The following is a 12685-nucleotide window of genomic DNA, read 5'->3' on the forward strand; positions in this document are numbered from 1 at the left end:
TGGAAAGTTTTAAACCATGCGTCTTACAACTAGCCCCGCCTTAGGTTGTGATGCAAGCAGATAATGACGACACATGATGGTGATACTTGAGCGGGATTTCACTCTAGTCTGGTCAGTGACAAAATTAGAGCGAGCAATTAGTAAAGGTAGGCAAATGTTAGCATACCTTATCCATAGCTATAGCGAGTCATGCACTCTCTTGGTCAAAACCACTTTAGCACTTTATTTGAGCACAGTGCTTAATCTCTACAACGGTCGTCTGGATCAATAACCCTTAAAAAGTACTGTGGTTGTAATAATATATTTAATTCGCATTTGTAACCCACAGTCTCAAATGGTGCTTAAAGGTTCTTCACAGAGGATACCATGGCATTGCAACTAATATGTAACAAATTAGTTGTCTAGACAAAGCAAGACATGTTGAAATTTGACTGATGTAATTCGCATTACAAGACCATGTGCAAAGTGACAAAGTTAATATGTGAGTTCCATACCAACCAACTCATTTTTTCTTTCAGATTTCTGTAACCAGATCCACAATTAAAGCAAAAAAAGAAAAATATATTGAATTAACAAATGACAGGACAAAAGCATCTGTCAAATAATTTTAACAAAAAAATACATTGGAAAAATGGCAGGCTTCTGTCTTTTCTCATCAATTAAATAGTACTATAAGTAATAAAATAACTCTCCCGAAATCAGGACCAATTTTGAAGAAGTTGGTGCTTGAGGTGTAAGGCATCCACATCAATATACTTACATGGTTTCTACAGATACAAAAATTGCCATTGTGATTCTCAGATATTCATTTCATACATAATTTTCTCCGAAGCTCAGCTACGTCAGATGGTCTGATGATAGTGCAAACCTGCTCCCCACGGTTTGGCCGTTCAAATAAATAGTGTAACAATGTCCGTGGCACATTTCCACTCCGCTCGGTTCCAACCAGATAAGACTAGATCAAAGTCATGTCAAGTAAACTAAATCTTTTTGCGGTTTGCTTTCATTGCTAGTTTTCTTTTCATCTCCTCCTCCTCCATTCGCATTTCTTCTTCATCCTCCTTGATACCCAGGCGTAAACTGAAGCAGAAAAAAAACAGATGTCATTATGGAACTGACTTTCTTCGGGTCTTCTGCGTTAAAGGGAGAGAAGCATTTTATTTCAGTCTATCGGAAAACACAATCATTTTCTCTTCTTGGCATTCTTCCGATTCATCTCCTCAAGTTCTCGTCTTTCCTCTTCCTGGTCCTCAAGCACTGCCATTCGCAGGCTAATCAGACAATCGGGGCAAGACGTAGCACAAGAAACACACAGAAAGAAGGCAATAGTGTGATGATTTGGTGAGAATGATGAAGTACCACATCAGTTACTCAAAGCTACTCTTTATCCACTCACAGTTTGCAGCTGAATTTGTTGGCTTACCTCCTCGCTTCCTCTTTCTGCTGATCTTTCCAGCTGCTCTCCATAAACTTCAGTGCATAGTCGCTTTCATCTTTATATCTATTTGAAACGAAGGACACGTTACCACGATATATGCAAAAACACTTGTATTTTAAGGCTCTATGCAAACATTTGTCCACCTTTATCAAGACCAAATATTTGTATAGAGGATATTTTATGTAACCTTAAAATGGACAAGAACTCACTTGTTCCTGTCGTAGCCAAAGATTTCCCTGATATGTTTTGAAACTTCATCTTGGTCTTCTCCTTCATCGTCGATGAAGTCATCCATCTCCGAGTCGTACTCTTCCTCTTCTTCATACTTCCGTTTATAAGCGGATGTTATGGGGGGCAACGACGGTCCTTCAAAAATAGCAGGGGATACAACTTCAAAAACATGCAAGAACACACACAAGGCACTGATGTTGCTACTGACTACAAGTTAAAGACAACCTGCCTCACTCATGAAAACAAGAATGAAGGTGTGTGTAAATAATTCATAAACCCATGCAAATTCAATGCAGCAATTCAGAGACACAATTAACGAAAGAATTGATTCACCAATTAAAGGATTATTCCGGTATTGACATTTTCACACCAGTTAGCACTATGCTAAGCTAGTAAGCTTAGATGTTAACTTGTTAACCGATGGGAAAAGTTATGGCATTTTTAAGTAATTTAAAGCATATTTTCATTCTGTAATACTAAATATACAGTAAAGCAAAATTATCTTAATTTCTAATCGGACACCAATTACAGTATCAGAAAAAGCCAATGGAATGGCTCTGGAATCTGAGGGATATCGGGTCTCTGCGACGGGATGGGATTTCTCACGACACAGGGATTAATCTTTGTTGAGCTGTCAATTACCACCAATAATCATTTCCACTTGCCCCCTCAGTTTGTAAACCAAACAAGTACTATATGAATGTCAAGAGATTACAATCATCTTTTGAGCTTCCTGGACTGATTAGATCTTTGCTGTTTGCTAATTTCATTGATATCATGCCCACACGCTGGAGCACGTCATCAGAGAAGAGATGTGGTTGCGAGGGGAAGGGAAAGTTATTGTTTTGATTAAAGATTACGAGGGTGCATTCATAAAAATAAAAATGTAAACAAATAAATCATTTATAACAAACACTGACATATTCCAGTCACAAAAATAAGGCTTGAAATTTGGTTTCATGGTGCCTTCAAAAGGGTTGTCACATCTCTTTCTGGTCTCCTTGCATATAAAGACGTACTTAACTATTCATGACATGAGATCAATAAAAGCTTTGCACAGTCCAGGGGTCTCATTTATAAAACTGTGCGTAGGATCCTTACTAAAAGTGTACGTGCGCCCGAAAGCCAAAAATGGCGTACGCAAAAAAATATTCAGACTTATAAAACCGTTCGTAAGCCAGAACCTGCGCAGAATTCACTTAATAAATCCCAGTCAGCGGAAGATTGTGCGCACATGCGTCTCCACCCCGAAATAACCATATATGGAGCTTACAACGCCTAGTTTTACTATGCAGATCCTCATCTGCATATCATTTGCATATGATTATTCATCCACGTGATAACGTTTAACGGTACAAGACACATTACATTAATAAAAATCAAGTAGTTGCCTATCCTTGCCTTGTTTTTGAATACATAAATCAAATAGTGTCAAATACATTTTAGAAAATGTTTTTCTCAAAAAAAAAATTATTTTTAATTGATTTATATTTTTAATGGGAACAGATAGGCCTTGGGCATTATTTGCACGAAACTGTTTTCTCAGCCAATCTGGTATTATCATGATAAGCAATTATCTCTGTGGTTAAAACATTAAAACAGCACGCCACAGGAAAAGTGTTCAAAAACATCGCATCCACAACAAATATTTCTATTGATTGAATATAAAAAAAATGTTGTAACTTCTCAGTAATGATTTCATGTTTAAGTGTTAAACTCCATTAATAATTTGAATGCCATATTTAATCTAAATGTTTATATCAGAAGTAAAACATAGTTTAAATCATTATTTTATTTATTTAAACTGTTATTTGTGTCAGTTTCACTAAACGGCCCAGTGCGCTCGCTGGCGTGGACATTTAAGAAGGGATGGATATTATAAGTGACAGGCTTGGTGAGTGAAATTATATTTGTATCATCTTTCTGTATATGTTTAATTTTCTTTAGATTTTCTGTCTAAAAGTGACCAAAAAGACATTTAACTCCAGCTCACCATCGGTGTCGCCAAACTGCTCCATCTCCAAAACGTTCGTACGCATGGGTCAGAGTTTGCGTGCAGGTGCGCATATTTTCCCGTCAAGTTTGTTTTTATAAATCACAACTTGTGCGTCAGAAGTGGCGTACGCCTCTTTCAGGGCCTGTTTTGTGCGTACGCAATGGTTATAAATGAGGCCCCAGGTCAGTAAGTGACTAACACTTTATATTCTGTTAAGGGTTGACCTGACACATTTTTGAAATGCGTATAACGTTTAATCCTGTAATGCCTACTACTGTTGTAAGTTTATTATATTAATGGATCTTCTGTTTCTTCCAAGGGACAAATAGGAATTATTTTGTGGTATCTTGAGATTGTGATCTACAGAAACAGTAATAATCTTCACATTATTAACATTTAGAATGAATGAAACGCTTCTCTTATCGCTTACCAGGAGGTTTAACCAAGACTCTGTGGCCTGAGGGGGCAATCACTGTCTTGAGGCCTTGTGGCCCCGGAGGCCTCGAAACCATCCCAGGTCTCAATGCAAAGTTCTTTGATGAAATAGTCTCCGAAACAACAGTGCACTGGGGTCTACCAGGGCCAGATCCCATGCCATTTACCGGTCTCCCAGAAACACTACCTCCCATCCTATTTGGTCCAGTTATAAAGGCCCTGGAGCTTCCAGGAACTTGCTGACCTTGAAAACTACCACCTGGTCTTGGTTGCTTTGAGGGCTCACCAGAAGAGGGTCGTACAAGTCCGTTGCTACCAGGCCGAGGTGGAGCAACGCTCCCAGGTCGTGATAAATGTACTGGTTTTGCTGGTTTCTGAGGTTGCCCACCCCTATCGGAGTTACTAGGTCTCCCCTGCCCAGAGTGTTTGTGTGGTCCTTGCCCTGATCTAGCTGCACCAGGAGCAGCTACAGTGCGACTTCCCGAAATACTTGATTTACCTTGAGATACTGAGGTATTCCCCTTCCTTGGGGTAAGGTCACTTGAGGTTGTGGGCCTTTGGCCTTGCGATGGTCTAGGTGGTGCTTGTTTCGCGTTAAACTGAGCACCATATTTCATGGCAGATTTACCATTTAAGGCACCGGATGAGCCTGAGTTGTTTCTGTCTCCGTGTAGTTTGGCAGAACCTGGAGTTCGTTCACTGGATGCTTGAAGCTTTGGCTTTTTGCTGGCACTACTTGACTGGTGCTTTTCTACTGGTGGCTTGGGCAATTTCCCATTTTTGCCATCTCGGTCTACATTCTTCTTCTGAGAATTTGAGCTGGATTGAGATCTGCTGTCTTTCTGTCCTGAATTCTTGTCTGGTTTTGCGTCCTTCCCTTTATTCTGTGTCTTAACCCTGCGCTCCAATTCGAGTTCTCGAATCTCCTCTGCTGTTCTGAGCCTCTCTTCAGTCTTCTTCACTACTTTTATTTCAACAGGTTCATACTGCTTCTTTTGCGCAAGTTTCAAGAGTTCTGCAAAGTTCATTGAAGGCGGGGCGGACCTAGCTGGAGCACTCGCTTTTTTCGGTTTGCTGTCAGCTTTGTTGGAGAACTCAGCCCGAGACTGAGGCGGAGGCGGAGGCGGAGGCTTAACAGGCCTGCTTTGTTCATGTTCATCAGATTCAGAATCTGTACCCTCATAGTCGTAATTATCAACATCATCATCATCATCATATGTGTTTGACCTGTCCTGATCTTCTGATCTGTCTCCCTTCGACTGCCTCTTTTTGGGCTGGTCTACGATAGGGACGCCGTTGTATCCTTTGAAATTGTCCTTGGTTCGTGAAGCCATTGCTCGTGCCTTCCTGTCTGATTTCAGCTCCACTCTTTTGGCTAACAGTTCTTCTTTTGCCTTCTTATTCTGGATTTCTAAAAAGGAGAAGCAAAATGACATCAAAATATGCATCATGTGAGTGCCATTTCAGGGCTCCAGACTAACATGTGAGAGCAATAAGTTCTACAGATGGTGTCACCAACAACTGATTTGGTGGCGCTGGGGTGGATCATTGAGGTAATTTAATTTAATTATATTACATTAGCTTTGCATTAATGAGTGAAGTTAGTTACTAATAATATTACATGTTTATTTATTAGAAATGTAACAGCTTGAATTGAGATGCAGATAAAACTAACTTTTATTAATGACAGTAACTTGCAATATCCTACTCTTATTAAATGTACCATTGTGGGACTATAATTTCACACTGAACTGACCAACAGCATCAGGGATTATAAAAAGAGTGCTCTTTAGTTGCTTTCTGTGTGATTCAGTCACAATTTGAAGAAAAGTTTTTGTTTTTCATGAGACTCTGACTTTTCCAAATATTATGGAGGGGAAATGGCTAACAGGTCAATAAGTACTCCTCTGCCGCCATCTACTGGTTATAATGGTAATTTCATGTCTTTTTTTAATAAAAGTGTTTGCTTGCCACAAATTGTTATTTTCCTTCATCTATCATCTATAAACTTTTAGTTTTACAAATCATCACATAAAAAAAACAACATTAATTTATTATTATTTAGAGCTTGAAGGTTGTACGAAGCCTGAGATAAATAACGTGAAAACAATCAACTATTTCTACCACAATACCATGGTTACAGTTAGCAATACTACATTAAATCCATGTTGAATGTTGTGGATTGAAAAGCCTTCTATAACTTGCTCGTTCATGGCACAATGTTTCTCTGTTTCCACGTCAGCGCTGTTTGATCTGATATCTGTGAGAATTCTTCGGCTGATTTGATTGTTTCTCATTATATCTTGCAGCAATGTTATTAATATGCCAATTCAAACGCATTCTCATCGGATCTCCCAGCGCTGTGTAGTAAAGGTGTCGTGTGATCGGCACGCGAGAGTTCTGACTGAGCTCACGCTGCGGTCTAATATTGGTCCGAGCTGATAAACGGTCTGCGCTGCGCAGCTCAAATGAGAAGTGCAGTTTCGTTCTGCTTTCGTTTCGCTTGCCGTTTGAGGTTTCTGATATGCAAAAGAAATGGCAGCTCTTATCAGTTGGTCAACGTGCTGGTGGCACCAGTGCGACCTCTAACAAAATTTAGTCGCACCAGCAGGAAAAAAAGGTTGCAAAATGCAACCATTTGGTAGCCCTGAATTTTCTGTCATTTTCTCACCCTCAAGTCTTTCCAAATCCCTATGACGGGGTGTCCTATTCTGCTCCTGGATGGCCACTATCCTGCAGAGTTACTTCAAATCATAATTAAATATGCCTGAACCACCAAACAAAGGTCTTGCCTCTTTAGGAATACTAGAAACTTCCTGGCAAGTGTGTAGGTGCATGTTGAAGCTGCACTCTGCAGAACGTTAGCAGGATTGGACACATGCCCAATTACATATTCTGTGTACCACAGAATGTAAACTTTTATAATTAACACAAATATGGATGTATACTGACATTTAAACGAAAAAAGGATTAAAAAAGTGCCAAATATAGTGTCAATGTATATCTATAGTATATATCATGTATTCTTTATTGTCTGTATTAAATATCTGAGGTGTGACTGAGGGTCTGGCCCATGCCAGGAATGCAGTAACTAATTCAGTAAGAATTTCAGGCATGAAATAAGGTCTTCAACATGATGCTTCAAATCTGTTCTTCTAGCTCACCATGACAGCTATCGGTCACAAGGGTCATTGGAACCAATAGTTTCAGTGACTGTTTCTTATTTAAAGCATTTACTTTACTGTTCTATATTACAGTGTCCTCTCACTGAGAGAAATAACATGTTATCTGGATGTTTTGGGAAGTGTCTCCTGTTTATAGTTAGAGCCTGACCAAAGAAGCTGTGTGTGTGTGTGTGTGTGTGTGTGTGTGTGTGTGTGTGTGTGTGTGTGTGTGTGTGTGTGTGTGTGTGTGTGTGTGTGTGTGTGTGTGTGTTAGTATTCTTGGTTACAGGTTAAGGAACAAGTGGCATTATTGGAGACTGACTGACTCGTTTTCTTCAACATGCTGGAGCCTAGACACACAGTCTCGTGACCTCTGAGGGCCACTCGCACCCAACTCAGGGTCCTTGTGGCAGCCGTACAGACTACGGAGATGTGCTACTGCCTATCAGTCCATGTGTGGAGCATTGCCAACCTGAAGCAATGACGTAGCTTAGACCTTGGTGAAGGGTATAATTGCTGTGATCTTTGTAACTGTAACGGTGCGGCCTACGAACTTGAAGCTGACTTCTGCCTGATGAAAATGCAAACTATCTTCAGTAAAATTTTGCTTCAATTTATTAGAATTCTGACTCTTGTCTTAAAATGACTGCACTTCTAACTCCTGGTCTTAATCATATCTGGTCATTGGGTCTTTCACTGTAGGTATCCCCTAAAGGTAATATAATTTGTAGTAGTATTATTATCTTATCAGTATTATTGTTAGTTTCTTTTTTTTTTTTTTACAGAAACACTGAATGACCATCAATATCTTAGCACCACCACCAGTCCTAAGTTCAGTTAAAATGACAAATATGTATTCATACGTTTTCCTTCATACATGGTTGCCAAGTTTTAGTTCTAATTACTTAAGTTCTATAATTAAATAATGCTTGATTATTTGCACTCTCTTGTGATGTTGTAACCTATCAGAAGACATGGCAGGGATTGTTACTTTTGCTGTTTGCACTATTTATTGCAACTGTTTGCACCATAAGAGTATAAATAAATACAGATTATGTGTTTACATTTCAAACTTGTAATTGATTTGAATTATTATTGTGTGTAATTATTATTGTGTGATGTTATTCAGTACAGTTGCACTATTTAAACATTATCTGCACTTTTACAGAAGAAACGTATATCTGCAACTTTTTTTTTTTTTACTGTTTTTTTACTGTTTCTTTTATGTAATTGTTATATTATAGGAGCCTATTTGATAAAGGGTATGTTTTACTTTAGATCAATGTTTGTTTGAGGCTCTCAAGAATGCATCCAGCTATCACTTGTAGCCAAAAACAGTGGTGACTGGTACTATATATCTCTTGTTATTGCAATAAATACATTAAGACATTACGCTGCATTAAGCCGTGAATGTGATCCTGTTCCCCATCCTGCTTTCTGTGCACGGATCACGGAGAAGCAAAGTAAACTTTGAGCTTTGGTTTCGTGCCTAAACTGATACATACAGAAATGTGTCAAAATGCCCAGCTAGGAGAGCATTGACAAAACACCATCGGTTATGTCTTAAGTAAACAAACCGTCGGGTTAAGAGAGATGTGTAAGAGTATATTGGATCTGTGCATTCTGTCTTAAAGTGACAGAAGCCTAATAATCCTGCTGAAGTCTGTCATTAATGATAATCAAACAACAAAAGATAAAGAGAAAAATTACTCATTGCTCTTTAGAAGGATTAATCTATATTTAATTTATACAGTGAATACTACGTAGTGTTTTACACTTAATTACTCAGCTGATAAAGACTGCTGTTGTTGTTTCACAGGAATCAATGCTATATTTGTTAAGCTCTAAGCTGTTCCTGATCACCTCTTATAGAGGGAATGAAATATGTTGCTTGCCAATAAATAAAGAGTTGGCCATTCATGATACTTTTAATTTCTTATTTTATTATACTTAAAAAAAAAAACATTAAGAATAGTTGGCCTATTATTTATTTCGGTGATCAGTATCGGCCAATACTGCTTCCAGTGATCAATAATTGGTGATTGGCCCCAAAAATCCACTTTACAGGTCTTAAACAGGCATTTCTATGGAGAAAAATGTATTTGAAAGATGATTAAATAATTGCATGCCCTAGCCTAAATAGTCCAAAGCATGGGAGGACTTTATAATAAGCCCTTCAAAGAAGTTTACAACCATTTAGTTTCGTGTGGGCTACCTTTTCAGGTGTGAAGTTTAATGTGCCGAGAAGTGTTTTATGTTTTGCAGTTACATTTTATCTGCAAATGTTAGAAGAGTGCGCGTCCACCAGACAGAAAGGCAGCGGAATTATTTGGGCTAAAATATTTAATTTGACATGATAATACATAAAAAATATTTGATTTATATACGCAATCACTTTTTTTGTGAGAAAACAACTGTAAAGGTATTATAAATCCTTTTGGTTTTGGTTTTCTTTATTATAATTAAAAACAAATCTGTTTTTTAACGGTCTACAAGCAGTTGGTTGTTTTACAATGAAATCAGTGACATTTATGTTGCTGAGACCAACCTTGCCATGATGTCTACATACAAGTATAACTTTTATAGCGATTTCAGGTCGTTTTTATCATCTTGACAGCATGCGTCCCCATTCATTTTAATCATATGGAAAAGAGAAATCTTTTGTGGTCCACAGGGTTTGCAGAGACACGAGGACATAAACACTGACTTGGCTGGCAGGCTTTAAGAAGAAATGTTATATATAGCTAAACAAAGAAAAAAAGTACCTTTTTTCCTCTGGTCCATGGCCTGTTTTTTCAAGAAGGCTTGCACCGCAGCCGAATTAACACCTTTGACTCTGTCTTCTTTCTTGGGTGGTCCAGTTTTTAAGCTATACCGCTTCTACAAAAGACAGAAATCAGTAAAAGCTTTTAGTGTCAAATTCCATGTCAAATCAACCAAATTTCAGAAACTTCCCCGGCTCAAGTTTCTGATCCTGTTAAAAACATTTCTGAAGAAAGACAAACATAAATAGTGATGAAAGCCAAAATTAAATGTAATGGATGGATGTATAGTTACTGAGTAATCCACTATTTTGTAGAGGGGGGGTCAAAATAAAAAGTTTCACTTTTGAGATTTGGAGTTTTTAGAGGGTAAAAATGCCTTTAGAAAGATGGCAGTATTATTTTAACTTTATACTGAGATTGGAAGGCCTATTAGATAAATGTGTTGACTCTAGCCATCTTTGTTTCATTGTATGCCAACAGTGACAGTCCAGAAATGGGGAAAAGCACTTATTGTGTTTTTTGCCCCAAGTTTGCATGCCTGTAACTCAAGAAGTATTAAAGATATCTTAATATCCTTTCAGATTCTGGTTTTTAACACACATTTATTTTTGCATCATTATTTTAAAGGCCCTATATGGTCCAATCCCAGAGATATGGAGATCTTAATGCGGCTTTTCAACATTTTCAGTGGTCGAAAACCAAATGTGGGTCACTGTGCATACAGCTGTTACTCTTTTCTTTTAAAGAGGAATAACTAGGCTAAATGATGCTGAAACTAGAAATGTATCTCTTTTTTTTTCTTCTATCAACACAACTGCATCGAATACACCTGTCTGAGTGCCATGAATATGCTTTTTCCAAAGTTTTTGTATCTCAAAAAATATATTAAAGATATCTTAATATGATTTTTGTGTAGTTAAATCACATTGATATGGGGATCTTCTACATTTATGTCATCCTTTCACTAGGGAAAAAAACATAAAATCTATATATATAATTAGCCGGAGACCTCAGGTTGAGTTGACACCATGGCAGTGTGTATATGAACATGTGTGTGTATATGAGCATGTGTATAAATTACATAAGCCACAAGGTTCCACGTGACTTAGACTTTTATGTCAATGTATTGGCACATTTGATTAATATTACCCTAAAACATGCTAGTTTGACACGTCAGAGCAGTAAAACGTTTGAATTAATCAAACAACTACATAAAGTTGGACCTACCAAAGGCCTTGCTTGCACATATTTGAATCTACTTCACAGACTAAATGATGTTATATTATTTTTGCACGCATATCTCTCCTCATACATACCGGTACGCCGCCGAGCCCTCGGTTCTGGGTGGCGATGGAAAGCACATTGTCGAAATCCATGGTCACTTCTTTAGCTAATAGCAATAGCTACCACTCGCCAGTCGACAAACACTCACCTCAGCCAGCCTTTATACCCGCAAACACGATCTAAGAGTCAACTGATATCTCCCCTGGTGTTAAAATCAGACGAGTTTAGAGGGAGCAGAAACTAACTAAAGAAGAAAACCATCGATTAACGCCTTCAGCTTCTGGCCGTCATATCTGATCAGCTGCTGGACATTTAAACCGTTAAACAACGGAGAGCTTCAACGATTAATAATAAAGTTCCGTTCTGTTTTTGCTCAGTGATACCGTATCACTTTCCCTAAATTGTCATTAAACGACATTAAAGAGAAAAGCTGTAAATCAACGAGAATATGGGAATCCTCTTGTGAGATTTGCGTTCTCTAGAAACGACAACCAAGCCCACGTCATCCGGTTCACATTATCACGTCACTTCCGGTTGTATAAGACACGCGTTTCCTTCTTCCTTTTTCAATTTTGTACTTTATCGTCTCTATCACAACTTTTTATATATATATAAAGTTTTGATTAGTCATAATTAACATAGACCAGAAATAGTAGACCACAAACAACAAAACAAAATAAGCCTTTATGTTAATTATATATATATATTGGTGGGTACTAAAGAAAAGATAAGTCCATACACATTTTACCACGTGCTTTTTCTTGTGTTTCCTTGTTTTTGTTTGTTTGACAGCCAATGAGATTTTAAATGCAACCAAATTACTAGGAAAATAACACGTAATAGATAGATAAACAGATCAAAACAGTCAATAAAAAAAATATAAACAAAAGAAACTTAAACCATACTTTTAATAATAGACAAATTCCATAAATGACCATATACAAGAACGATATTACTCTTTGGCTATAGCACGTGTTTTCTTTTGCATGCTAAATATTTATTATATAGCCGACTTGCGATACCGACACATCATTTTGCAATTTAAGATTGTCTTGACTTCAGGCCACATAAACATTGAAAAGTGACGCAATATTGTCGACCACAAGGTGTCGATATCGATCCACGAAACAGTTCAGCGGTCTGTTTACGCAACTAGACCTCGTTTTATTAACATCCTGAATTTTTATAGAACTCACATTATATATATCAGAAATAATCGTTGACAAACAAACACATTAAAGACACGATACAAGGAAGAAAGGTTACAGTTCAAACACTTGTGATGCAGGTAAACCCCGCCCACACGCCCACATTCGCTGAGGCTCGGAGTGTAAACACTTTCACGCGTTCTGATTGGACGCGGGTTGTTTTC

The 12685-nt window shown here is 37.9% G+C and overlaps 1 protein-coding gene across 2 annotated transcripts; it reads right to left on the bottom strand.

The window, feature by feature from the left end:
- Positions 1 to 592: 592 nt before the first annotated feature.
- Positions 593 to 11851, bottom strand: spty2d1 (SPT2 chromatin protein domain containing 1). Of its 2 annotated transcripts, none has more exons than XM_084396515.1 (6): positions 11346 to 11851; positions 10030 to 10144; positions 4096 to 5511; positions 1648 to 1804; positions 1424 to 1501; positions 593 to 1080 (listed from the first exon to the last, which is right to left on the bottom strand). In XM_084396515.1, the coding sequence occupies exons 1-6, from the start codon at positions 11403 to 11405 to the stop codon at positions 981 to 983; spliced, it is 1926 nt and encodes a 641-aa protein (XP_084252641.1). In that variant the 5' UTR covers positions 11406 to 11851; the 3' UTR covers positions 593 to 980. The 2 variants fall into 2 exon arrangements, with proteins under 2 accessions (XP_084252641.1, XP_084252642.1); XM_084396516.1 differs by having other exon boundaries at positions 593 to 1271.
- Positions 11852 to 12685: the final 834 nt, after the last annotated feature.

Source organism: Rutilus rutilus, assembly GCF_951802725.1.
Source record: "Rutilus rutilus genome assembly, chromosome: 23".
In the NCBI taxonomy this organism is placed as follows: domain Eukaryota; kingdom Metazoa; phylum Chordata; class Actinopteri; order Cypriniformes; family Leuciscidae; genus Rutilus; species Rutilus rutilus.